The sequence below is a fragment of the Urocampus carinirostris genome, chromosome 19 (assembly GCF_059441175.1).
Source record: "Urocampus carinirostris isolate Australia breed hairy pipefish chromosome 19, RoL_Ucar_1.0, whole genome shotgun sequence".
NCBI lineage: Eukaryota > Metazoa > Chordata > Actinopteri > Syngnathiformes > Syngnathidae > Urocampus > Urocampus carinirostris.
This window is the reverse complement of record NC_142367.1, coordinates 28,200,089-28,212,054: the sequence shown is the minus strand read 5'-3', so window position 1 is coordinate 28,212,054 and position 11,966 is coordinate 28,200,089. Positions and strand designations below refer to the sequence as shown.

Sequence of the window (11,966 nt, the reverse complement as noted above, 5' to 3'; positions counted from 1 at the left end):
CCCAGGGGGGTGGCCGATGCCCCGACGTGTCAAAAAGACGGACGACGGAAAAAGAGACAGACGGGGGATCAGACCGGAGAACGAGAGATGGGAGGCTCGACAAGACTAATTGGACTAATTTGATAATAATTCGGCAAAATTCGATGGAATTCACTTAATAATAAATTAAGAAAATAAATCTGCCCTTGCGTGGAAAAGCCTGTCTCTTGTCAATATGTTTCCCTAAATTAAGAAAACGAGCATGCATTGTTAGGAGAATGAAGTTTGTGTTCGGTTAATGGAGTCAGGTAACTAATCGGAACAATTTGGTAAACGCTCCCTTTTTCTCTCTCTCTCTCTTTCTCTCTTTTCCACCCCTTTTCTCCCGCTCTCTGTCTCTGTCTATTTCACTCTCTGTGTCTCTCTTTTTGTCTTCCTTTGTTGCTCTTTATCTCTTCTCTCTCTGTGTCTTTTTGACTTCTTTTGCTCTAACTTCTTTTTTTCTAACTTTCGTTTCTCTCCTTTCTCTTTCTCTTTTCCTACCCTTTGCCCTTTCTCCCCTTCTGTATCTCTCTCTCTCTCTCTCTCTCAGTTTCTCTCTTCGTCTTTGACTTTTCCCTCTCTCTCCATCTATTTTACTGTCTCTCTCTTTCCTTTCATCTCTCTGTCTCTCCCTGTCTCTCCCTGTCTCTCTCGCTCTCTCTTTCCCTCTCTCTTTCTCCCTATTTCTCTCTCTCTATCTCTCTCTCTCTCTCTTTCCCTCTCTCTTTCTCCCTATTTCTCTCTCTCTCTTTCTCTCTTTTCCACCCCTTTTCTCCCACTCTCTGTCTCTGTCTATTTCACTCTCTGTGTCTCTCTTTTTGTCTTCCTTTGTTGCTCTTTATCTCTTCTCTCTCTGTGTCTTTTTGACTTCTTTTGCTCTAACTTCCTTTTTTCTAACTTTCGTTTCTCTCTTTTCTCTTTCTCTCTCTCTCTGTCTCTCTCTCTCTCTTTTTTTCTCCATTTCTCTCTCTCTTTTTCCCTTTTTCTCTTCCTCTTTCTCTTTGTTGTAATATAGTTTTTTCCCTAGCAGTACTTTCCGAGCTATAAGACACACATAAAAAAAAAAAAAAAGGCCCAAAATTCAAAAGACTGCCTTCTAATCTGGTGCGCCTTACATCCTGGAAATTCAGTGGATCTGACCAACTTTGCGTCATGAGACATTTAACACCTAAAAGTTTCTGTCCTTTTGGCATAAAACCCCAATCCAAGACGTCCCCAAAGTCCAATGAATACGTTTTGGAACCGTTTTAAGAACATTGGACAAATATGATCATGTATTTTACCTGTGTTAATTTTTTTTAGACATTGTGAAGGAGTTGTAAATGTTTGACCTCTCTTTCCAAGTCTATTGTTTACACTTGCGCGTCATAATGGTGCGACTTTACGATTGACATTTAAGCCCGGGTTCGGTCTCAGGCCCAAGAGTTTACCTCGAGTACAGACACTTCTCGAAAAAAATACTCAGAATAAGCACCGTCGAGAGAAGAAGGCACAGGAGATGCGACGGTTCCAGAAGGCTCTATCTTGAAACACAGGCCGTTGTACATGGTGATGCTTTCGCAGTCTTTGGGGATGGTGGGACCGCATGCCTGCGAGTGGCCAGCAGAGGGCGGTCACCGGGCAGTTTTATAGTATTAGAGAGAGTAGTAGAGAGAAAGAAACCAACTTCTAGCAAGACGGACTTACCATAACGGCTTGCGAGGACGGATCGATGGCCATGGTCAACCCGAGGGACATGTTGACGGCGAAAGACGGCACTAACAGAGCGGGACGGTTGAAGAAGTGTCAGAGACGGTGACAAAACTGGAATTTACAATGTGCTTCACACTCACCCATTCACACACACACACAGCAATAGGGAGTCAGCTTCCAAACATTTTGAGGATAATCAAGATGCTAAATGGTAAATGGACTGCATTTATATAGCGCTTTTCAAGTCAGTGAAGACCTCCCGAAGCGCTTTACGATGTGCTTCACACTTACCCATTCACACACACACTCACACACCAATAGGGTGTCTGCCTGTAAACGTTTTGAGGATAATCAAGATGCTAAATTGTAAATGGGAAATTGACTGCATTTCTATAGTGCTTTACAAGTCACTGAAGAGCATCCAAAACGTTTTACAATGTGCTTCACACTTACCCATTCACACACACACTCACACACCAATAGGGAGTCACCCTTCAAACGTTTTGAGGATAATCAAGATGCTAAATGGTAAATGGCCTGCATTTCTTTGGCGCTTTTTAAGTCAATGAAGACCTCCCAAAGCGCTTTACAATGTGCTTCACACTTACCCATTCACACACACACACTCTCACACCAATAGGGAGTCAGCCTCCAAACGTTTTGAGGATAATCAAGATGCTAAAAGGTAAATGGACTGCATTTATATAGCATTTTTCAAGTCAGTGAAGACCTCCCAAAGCGCTTTACAATGTCCTTCACACTTACTCAATCACACTCACACACCAATAGGGAGTCGGCCTCCAAACAATTTGAGGATAATCAAGATGCTAAATGGTAAATGGTCTGCATTTCTATAGCGCATTTCAGGTCAATGAAGACCTCCCAAAGCGCTTGACAATGTGCTTCACACTTACCCATTCACACACACACACACACACTCTCACACTCACACACCAATAGCGGCCATGCAGCCATGCAAGGCGCTGACCTGCTTATTGGGGATATTAGGGATTCAGTGTCTTGCCCAAGGACACTTTGACATATAACACTTTTTCGATGCCTGTCTAGGAAGGACTTTGTCCTCATGTCCCGAGCCCAGAATATTCAGTTTATTTCGTTTCTTTGGAATAAAAGTCGTCAAGTGAACCGCTCTCTCGTCCAAATATTCGGTCCCAATCTCAGGAAGTCAAACATGTCCTCAGTGTTCACCTATTTGTGACTCGGTATGTCGAAGGGGGACAGAGACTGACGGACCAGACCAGTTTGCTCTATGGAATCAGGTAAAAGGTTTTAGAATTTAGGCCCGTTGAAGTGACTGACTAAAAGTGGACCGGCTGGAGGGAACTGTCGGGTTTTGCTCCAGAAGTCGCCTTTGAATGATTTTTTATTTCATTTATTTGACTAAATAAAATAGTCAATAAATAAGGTTTCTGATAAGCTTTCTTGTTGTGAGTCCTTCAGACGTGGCGGCGTCTTCCGGTGAGGAGGAGGTGAGGTTGGCACCTGACCCGCCCCATGGGGAGGAGTCAGCACGCCCCATGGGAGAGGCCGATGCCCCGATGTGTCAAAAAGACGGAAGACGGAGAGAGACAAGACAGACAGACAGGATCAAAGACGAAAAGATGGGGGGCTCGACCAGACTAATTCGACAATAATTTGGCTAAATTCGATGGAATTCACTTAGCTAAATACTTGAAGAAAATATAGTTAAATTCCTAACACTTTCCAGAAGTCTGCCCCGTGATTGGCTGGCAACCGGTTCAGGGTGTCCCCTGCCCACTGCCGATGATTGCCGGGATGGGCTCCAGCACCACCCGCGACCCTACTGAGGATAAGCGGCGCAGCGAATGAGATGAACGAATGTGACTTTCCAGAAGTCGGTTGGGAATACGACTAAAGGAGTCCGGACTTTTTGGATTCTAGGGTCTCGGGGACGGGACACTTTTGCCAAAGCGGTCCTAAAAACTTTGGACTTGGGACTATGGCGCCGAGAGCTCACCTTCCAATCGTACGGCGCTGCAGGAATCGGCGGAGCATTTGAAAATCCGTCCTCTCCCGTCGGAGGAATATTGATGGAGGGGAGCGCTAATCAGCAACCTGCCCAAACACAAAGCAGAGTCACGGGGGTAGACGTGGGCTCCCTGGAAAAATCCGGTGGCGTACTCGTCTCTCCTTTGTACGATCTGGTAGCCGAAGGCTGGGGCGGGGTCGCTCAGGGTCTTCCAGGGCGTGGGCTCCACGTTGAAGCCCCCCGACGTCGCCAATACTGAGGGGAACAAACACCAAAGTTTGGGGGTGTCCAAAGTGCGGCCGCGCGGGCCGAGAAGGGCCCGCGAAGGGTCGGGATGCGGTCCGCCGGACGGTGCCCGCGGAAAATCCAAAAAACCAAGTCCACTTCCTAAAATATTTGAGACGCATTTCTTTCGCTCTCTTTCTTTCCCTCTCTTTTTCTTTGTCCCTCCTGTCGTCCCTTTTTCTCTGTCTGTCTTTCGCTCTCTTTCTCTCTTCGTCTTTCGCTTTTCCCTCTCTCTCCATCTATTTCACTGTCTCTCTCTCTCTTTTGTCTCTCTCATATCTCTCTCTACCTCTTTCTTTGTCTCTCCCTTTGTCTCTCTCTCCATCTATTTCACTGTCTCTCTCTCCCTTTGTCTCTCTCTCCATCTATTTCACTGTCTCTCTCTCCCTTGTCTCTCTCTCCATCTATTTCACTGTCTCTCTCTCCCTTTGTCTCTCTCTCCATCTATTTCACTGTCTCTCTCTCCCTTTGTCTCTCTCTCCATCTATTTCACTGTCTCTCTCATATCTCTCTCTCTACTTCTTTCTTTGTCTCTCCCTTTGTCTCTCTCTCTACCTCTTTCTTTGTCTCTCTCACTCTCTCTCTCTCTTTTCTCCACTCCGTCTCTCTCACTCTCTCTCTCTCTTTTCCTCCCACTCCGTCTCTCTCTCTCTCTCTCTCTTTTCCTCCCACTCCGTCTCTGGCACTCTCTGTGTCTTTTTCTCTTCCTTTGTTGCTCTCTCTCTCTCTCTCTCTCTCTCTCTCTCTCTCTCTCTCTCTCTCTCTCTCTCTCTCTCTCTCTCTCTCTCTCTCTCTCTCTCTCTCTCTCTCTCTCTCTCTCTCTCTCTCTCTCTCTCTCTCTCTCTCTCTCTCTCTCTCTCTCTCTCTCTCTCTCTCTCTCTCTCTCTCTCTCTCTCTCTCGTTGCATGAGGAGTTTGCCAGTGCCAAGTCATTCTCATGCTGGCATCCAAAAAACTCCATCTCCATATATGGTTAGTGCAGTCTTTCTCAAGCACTGAAAGACTTTGGCAGGAAATGAGGCAATTTCATCAAATGGGTTACAATCAATCCTGTCGCGCTGCTTTCAGCTGATAAAATAATCGGAAAATTCTGCCTGATTGGGCAGAATATTCCCATTATTATTATAGTTATCATCATTTATTCAGATTATTATTCATTTATATTATTTATTTATATATGTATTATTTATGTATTATTTATTATATTATTATGGGCAGCACGGCGGCGCAGTGGTTAGCGCATGTGCGGCACAGTTCATGTCTTGGGAACCTCCTGCGTGGTTCAAATCCAGCTCCAGACTTCCTGTGCGGAGTTTGTATGTTCTCCCCGTGCTTGCGTGGGTTTCCTCCGGGCACTCCGGTTTCCTCCCACGTTCCAAAGACATTTCAGGTGGATTGGCCGGTCCAAATTGTCCCTAGGTGTGAATGGGCGAGCGAGTTGTCTGTCAAAATCGATATACATCTGTTTTTTATGTGGTCTGCTTCCGCGGGGTCGCTAACCCCCTGTGGTGGCAGGATCGGGTACTGCGGCCCACCACGAACTCCAAGCAGCCCAATCCAATCTTCGATGGACCCAGAAACACCAGGCTATTTTGCTTGTAGCGGATACGCAGACGTATATACCGGATTATAACCTTGCTTTTCGGTAGAATGAGACAAATACTCGAAATAAATTTTGGATTTTGTTTTAAAACATGCTCATATAAAGTAAAATAAATCAAAGTAAAATAAATTAAAGTGAAATTTTTGTTTTACTATCAGTCAAATCAAATCCATCATTTATTTGTATTTGCCAAAATGGAGTTCAAATCGCAGACGGGAATGCCTCCGAAAGACAGTTCACGCCCAAAAACAACGGCGACCGGATGATGAAGGTGCTGTATCTGAGTCGGATTACGAAACCTCTCCTGCTTTTGGTAACCACGGAAACCGGCACTGTCTGATTCATTTGGGGGAAAAAAACGGCCTCGGAGAGGGATGGGTGCCACCGGGCTGTATTTGCTCAAGACACACCACAGGAAGGGGGGCGACCTGCCGATTAAATTATCCGCGACCCGTGATTTCCTGGGTATCTACGTGGCGTAAAACAGTATCGGTACGCACGATAGTAGCAGATACTCGATCCTTTCTAGACGCCATTTAAAGAAAATACTATGACAGAAATACTACAAGAATAAATGTTAAAATGTGGACTGAATATATAGATCCTTCAAAAAACAAAACAAAAAGTAATATTTTTTTTAAAAACGACAAAAAACTACACAAATACTAAAGAAATACTACCATTATATCCATCCATCCATCCATGATCTGCACCGATTATCCTCAGTAGGGTCGCGGGACTGCTGGAGCAACTACCGTGACATTAATTTCAAAAATACCACGACTGTAATACCATAATACCAAAATACAACAACAGAAATATTATAACAAAAACTACAAGAATACATTTTAAAATGTGGACTGAATATATAGATCCTTCAAAAAAAAAAAAGTAATATTTTAAAAAAAATACTACTCAAATACTAAAGGAATACTACCATGACATCCATCCATCCATGATCTGCACCGATTATCATCAGTAGGGTCGCGGGACTGCTGGAGCAACTACCATGACATTAATTTCAAAAATACCACGACCGCAATACCATAATACAAAATACTACGACAGAAATATTATAACAAATACTACAAGAATAAAAGGTAGAATGGGGACTGAGTATATAGATTCTTTAAAAAAAATCTAAATAATGTTAAAAAATATGAAAGAAATACGACAAAAAAAACTATGATCAGAATACTACAAAATACTATAGGAATACTACCATAACATCCATCCATTCGTGATCTGCACCGATTATCCTCAGTAGGGTCGCGGGACTGCTGGAGCAACTACCATGACATTTATTTCAAAAATACCACGACCGCAATACCATAATACGAAAATACTACCACAGAAATATTATAACAAATACTACAAGAATACATGTTAAAATGTGGACTAAATATATAGATCCTTCAAAAAAAACAACAACAAAAAGTAATATTTAAAAAAAAATACGACAAAAAAACTACTCAAATACTAAAGGAATACTACCATGACATCCATCCATCCATGATCTGCACCGATTATCCTCAGTAGGGTCGCGGGACTGCTGGAGCAACTACCGTGACATTAATTTCAAGAATACCACGACCGCAATACCATAATACCAAACATTCTGTCCGGAGGCCGGACTAGTAGATTAAAGAGAAAGAAAAAGAGAGAGAGGGAGGAAAAAGGAGAGAGAGAGACGGGACAAAGAAAGAAAAAGAGAGAGGGAGAGAGCGTGAGAAACAAAAGAGAAAAAGTCGTGAGAGAGGGGGAAAAGAAAGGGAGAGGAAGAAAGAAATCCAAAGAGAAATAGAAAGACAGAAGGAGAGAAAAGAGAAAAGAAAGTGGAAAGGGTAGGAAGAGAGAAAGAGAAATGAGAGAAAATGAAAAAATGAAGTTAGAGCAAAGGAAGTTAAAAAGACACAAAGCGAAAAAGAGACAAAGAGAAACAAATGAAGAGAAAAAGAGAGACACAGAGAGTGAAAGAGACAGAGGACAGAGTGGGAGAAAGGGGTGGAAAAGAAAGAAAGAGAGAGAGAGAGAGAGAAAGACAAAGAGCAACAAAGGAAGAGACAAAGAGCAACAAGGAAAGAGAAAAAGAGACAAAGAGCAACAAGGGAAGAGAAAAAGAGACAAAGAGAGTGAGAGAGACAGAGACACAGAGTCAGAGAAAAGGGGTGGAAAAGAAAGAAAGAGGGAGAGAGAGAGAGCAAGAGAGAGAGAGCAAGAGAAAGGGAGAGAGCAAGAGAGAGAGAGAGAAAGAGCAACACAGAAAGAGACAAAGAGAGTAAAAGAGACCGAGAGTGGGAGAGAGAGAGAGAGAGAGAGAGAGAAAGAGAGAGACAAAGAGCAACAAAGGAAGAGAAAAAGAGAGACAAAGAGAGTGAAAGAGACAGAGACAGAGTGGCAGAGAAGGGCTGGAAAAGAAAGAGAGAGAGAAACAGAGAGAGAGAGAGAGAGAGAGAAATAAACACAAGTAGAGTGTCTTTGTTGGAGGCACCTGGCCTTGGCAACATCAAGTGGACCTATTTCAACCTGCAGCTCGTTTTACTCTTGCGCTTCTCTGAGTGTTGTCTCGCGGGCCGGATTCAATCCTCTAGTGGGCCTGATCTGGCCCGCGGGCCGCCTGTTTCACACCTGTGCACTACAGTAATAGTACAAAGCTAGGACAGAAATATGAAAAATACGACGATACTGGAAAAGAGTGCTGAAAACAGGAAGTTCGGCGGTGAGAAATTTGTCGGGCTCTCCGGGACCGGCCCCGTATTTGAACCCGTCGGGGCCCCTTCCCCGTTCCCTGGCGATAGAAAAGATGGACGCCGGTGGTCTTCTCACGTGGAATGAAAAGGTTGCTCCAGAGTAGAAAGCCCATGGCGCCGTCCCTCCAGACCAAGAGGCCGACAGGAAGATGAGGTCGGGCCCCGATTTACTCTTGCGATTTCAAAAGGGATCTTCTGCGTCTCCGACCCTTCATATGACTTGCTACTTTATACTTTGACTTCCTCTTCTCTCTCTCTCTCTCTCTCTCTCGCCGCCCTCTCACTCTCTCTTGGTTTCTTTCTTCTGCTTTCTGGCTTTCTCTCTGTTTCTCCATCTCTTGCTTTCTCTTTCTCTCACTGCTTCTCTCGTTTCTCTCTCTTGTGTATCCTTCTTTTTCTGGGGTCTTTTTCTCTCTCTCTCTCTCTCTGTTCCTCCCTTTCTCTCATGCTCTTACGTTTTCTATCGCATTCTCTCTTTCTATTTCTTACTCTAATTTTTTTCTCTTTCTTTCTCTCACTCTTCCTCATTGTCCCTTTTTCTCTTTGTTTTTCATTATTTTTGTCTCATTCTTTTTCGCTCTCTCTCTCTCTTGCTCTCTTTTTATCTTTTGTTTCTCTCTTTCCCTGTGTCTGTCTCTCCTTTTCTGTTTTTCCCTCTTTCTCTCTCATTCATTCACGACCTCTGTTTTTTTCTTTCTCGCTCTCTCTCTTTCCTTTTTATTCCTTTCCCTGTCTCTCTTTCTGTCTCTCACCGCTTCTCTCGTTTCTCTCTCTCTTGTGTATTCCTCTTTCTCAGGGGACTTTTTCTCTCTCTCTGTTCCTCCCTTTCTCTCATACTCTTACTTTTTCTATCTCATTCTCTCATTCTCTATTTCTTACTCTAATGTTCTCTCTTTCTTACTCTCCCTCTTTCTCACTGTCCCCTTTTCTCTCTTTGTTTCTCATTATTTGTGTCTCATTCTTTTTCACTCTCTCTCTTGCTCTCTTTTTATCTTTTGTTTCTCTCTTTCCCTGTGTCTCTCTCCTTTTCTGTTATTCCCTCTTTCTCTCTCATTTGTATTTTTTCTCTCCGCTGTTTTTTTTCTTTCTCGCTCTCTCTCTCTTTCTTCTTTGTTTCTTTCGCTGTCTCTCTTTCTGTCTCTCACTCTTTCTATGTCTCTCTCTCTTGTGTATCCCTCTTTCTCAGGGGTCTTTTTCTCTCTCTGTTCCTCTCCTTCTCTTATACTCTTACTTTTTCTATCCCTTTCTCTGTTTCTTACTCTAATGTTCTCTCTTTCTTTCTCTCCCTCTTCCTCACTGTCCCCTCTCTTCTTTGATTCTCATTATTTGTGTCTGATTCTTTTTCACTCTCTCTCTCTTGCTCTCTGTTTATCTTTTGTTTCTCTCTTTTTCCGTGTCTCTCTCCTTTTCTCTTTTTCCCTCTTTCTCTCTCATTTGTATTTTTTCTCTCCCTCTGTTTTTTTATCATTCTTGCTCTGTTTTTTTTTTCTTTCTCGCTCTGTTTTTTTTTCTTTCTCGCTCTCTCTCTTTCCTCTTTGTTTCTTTCCCTGTCTCTCTTTCTACCTCTCACTCTTTTTCTGTCTCTCTCTCTCTCTTGTGTATCCCTCTTTCTCAGGGGTCTTTTTTCTCTCTCTCTGTTCCTCTCTTTCTCTCATGCTTTTACTTTTTCTATCCCTTTCTCTGTTTCGCTCTCCCTCTTTCCTCTTTATTTCTTCCCCCTTCTCTCTCTCGTTTTCTCAAACTAACATCCAGAAATAGCCGATGCATTTCTGCTTTTGCTTGGACTTCCTCTGCGGCGAATGATTCGCTTCTTAGTTCCGCATTTCAGCCGTCTGGCAATCTTACAATGTCTTTGCATTTCACAGCTAGCCTTCCCTAAAACAAAACTCGCCATCTCGAAGTGAAGTAAAGTCAGTAGAGTTTTTCGAGAACCGGCTTCTTCGGCTCGGCTCGCTAAAAGGAACCGGCTCTTTCGGGTCCTGAACGGCTCTTCAGGTTGTTTCTTGCTTCTTTAATCCCAACATGACCAAATATGATGTCAAATTGTGCACAAAATGACTTTAAGGAAGGGGGGAATAGAACAAAAAAGAAAAAAATACCAAAATGAAAAAGTAGTGAAAAGCTGAGAAAAAAAGAAGAAAAAACAAAAAGGAAAATTTCAGAAAAAAAGCCAGAAAAAAAAGAAAAGAAAGAAATGTAGGAAAAAGGTAAATAGAGAACAAAAAGAAAAAAGTAACAGCTAGGGAAAAATAAACACAATGAGATTTTTTTTAAAGGGATTTTAAAAAAGTAGAAAAAACAGGGCTTACTGTGCGGAGTTTGTATGTTCTCCCCGTGCTAGCGTGGGTTTCCTCCGGGCACTCCGGTTTCCTCCCACGTTCCAAAGACATGCATTTCAGGTGGATTGGCCGGTCCAAATTGTCCCTAGGTGTGAATGAGCGAATGAGTTGTCTGTCCCCGTGTGCCCTGCGATTGGTTGGCAACCAGTCCAGGGTGTCCCCTGCCCACTGCCCGATGATTGCTGGGACAGGCTCCAGCACCCCCGCGACCCTACTGAGGATAAGCAGTACAGCTGATGAGATGAGAAGTTCTACAGTAATGCTAAAAAAAAAAATACTTCAGTAAGGCTACAAAATACTACAAAATTGAGACAAATGTACCACCATAATGCTACAAAAATATTAGATACATAGTACAAAAATACTGGAGAAATGCAACAAAAATACTAGAGAAATGATATAAAAGTACAACAGTAAAGCTACAAAAATACTTCGGTAAGGCTACAAAAATACTACAAAATTGAGACAAATGTACTATGATAATACTACAAAAATGCTCTACTATAATGCTAAAAAAATACTAGGGAAATGCAACAAAAATACTACAGTAATGCTACAAAATTACTTCAGTAAGGCTACAGAAATACTACAAAATGAAGACAAATGTTCTACCATGATGCTACAAAAATATTAGATACATACTACAAAAATACTAGAGAAATGCAACAAAAAAACACTAGAGAAATGATACAAAAGAACTACAGTAATGCTTCAAAAACACTATAGAAATAATTCGAAAAATACCTAAACAGAAACATTCTGGCCAAAATACTACACATATACTACAAACACTCCACAGATACACTACAAAATACTATTACGAAAATACTTGGAAAGACTACTGCAGAAATACCACAGAAATGCTCCAAAAGATCCACGGGAAAGACTACAAAAATGATAGGACGGAAATACAACAAGAATACGAACAAAATAAAAGTAGAGTACAGTAATACTACAAAACTAAAAGTCCAATGGAGTGTTTAAAACGGAGATTTTATATAAAACGTTACTTTTATTGTTTCAAAATCAATTTAATGAAATCAATCTAGTGGAAAAGATATAAAACACGTCGATTTTATCCTTTTAGATTTAGTGCTAAATGACTGAAATGGGCAATTTCCGGAACCCAATAAGCGACTCCAAACCAGGAGAAATAGCGACATTCTGTGGCTTAATGAAGTACTACAACAACAGACCTTTCTCCCCAAAGAACTTTTTAGAGTCGGGGGCCAAATAGGGTGAGAAACCTGGCCACGGGGTCCTTCC

The 11,966-nt window shown here is 42.4% G+C and overlaps 1 protein-coding gene across 1 annotated transcript in view; it reads right to left on the bottom strand.

Annotated features, from left to right (window-relative positions):
* Positions 1-8,563, bottom strand: part of itgam.1 (integrin, alpha M (complement component 3 receptor 3 subunit), tandem duplicate 1) — a 38,756-nt gene extending 30,193 nt beyond the window's left edge. Inside the window, 5 exon segments of the mRNA XM_088323187.1 lie at positions 1,496-1,610; positions 1,708-1,778; positions 3,713-3,810; positions 3,877-3,979; positions 8,438-8,563. Of these exon segments, the coding sequence (XP_088179313.1) occupies positions 1,496-1,610; positions 1,708-1,778; positions 3,713-3,810; positions 3,877-3,979; positions 8,438-8,474 (424 nt within the window). The 5' untranslated portion in view covers positions 8,475-8,563.
* Between the last annotated feature and the right edge of the window lie 3,403 nt (positions 8,564-11,966).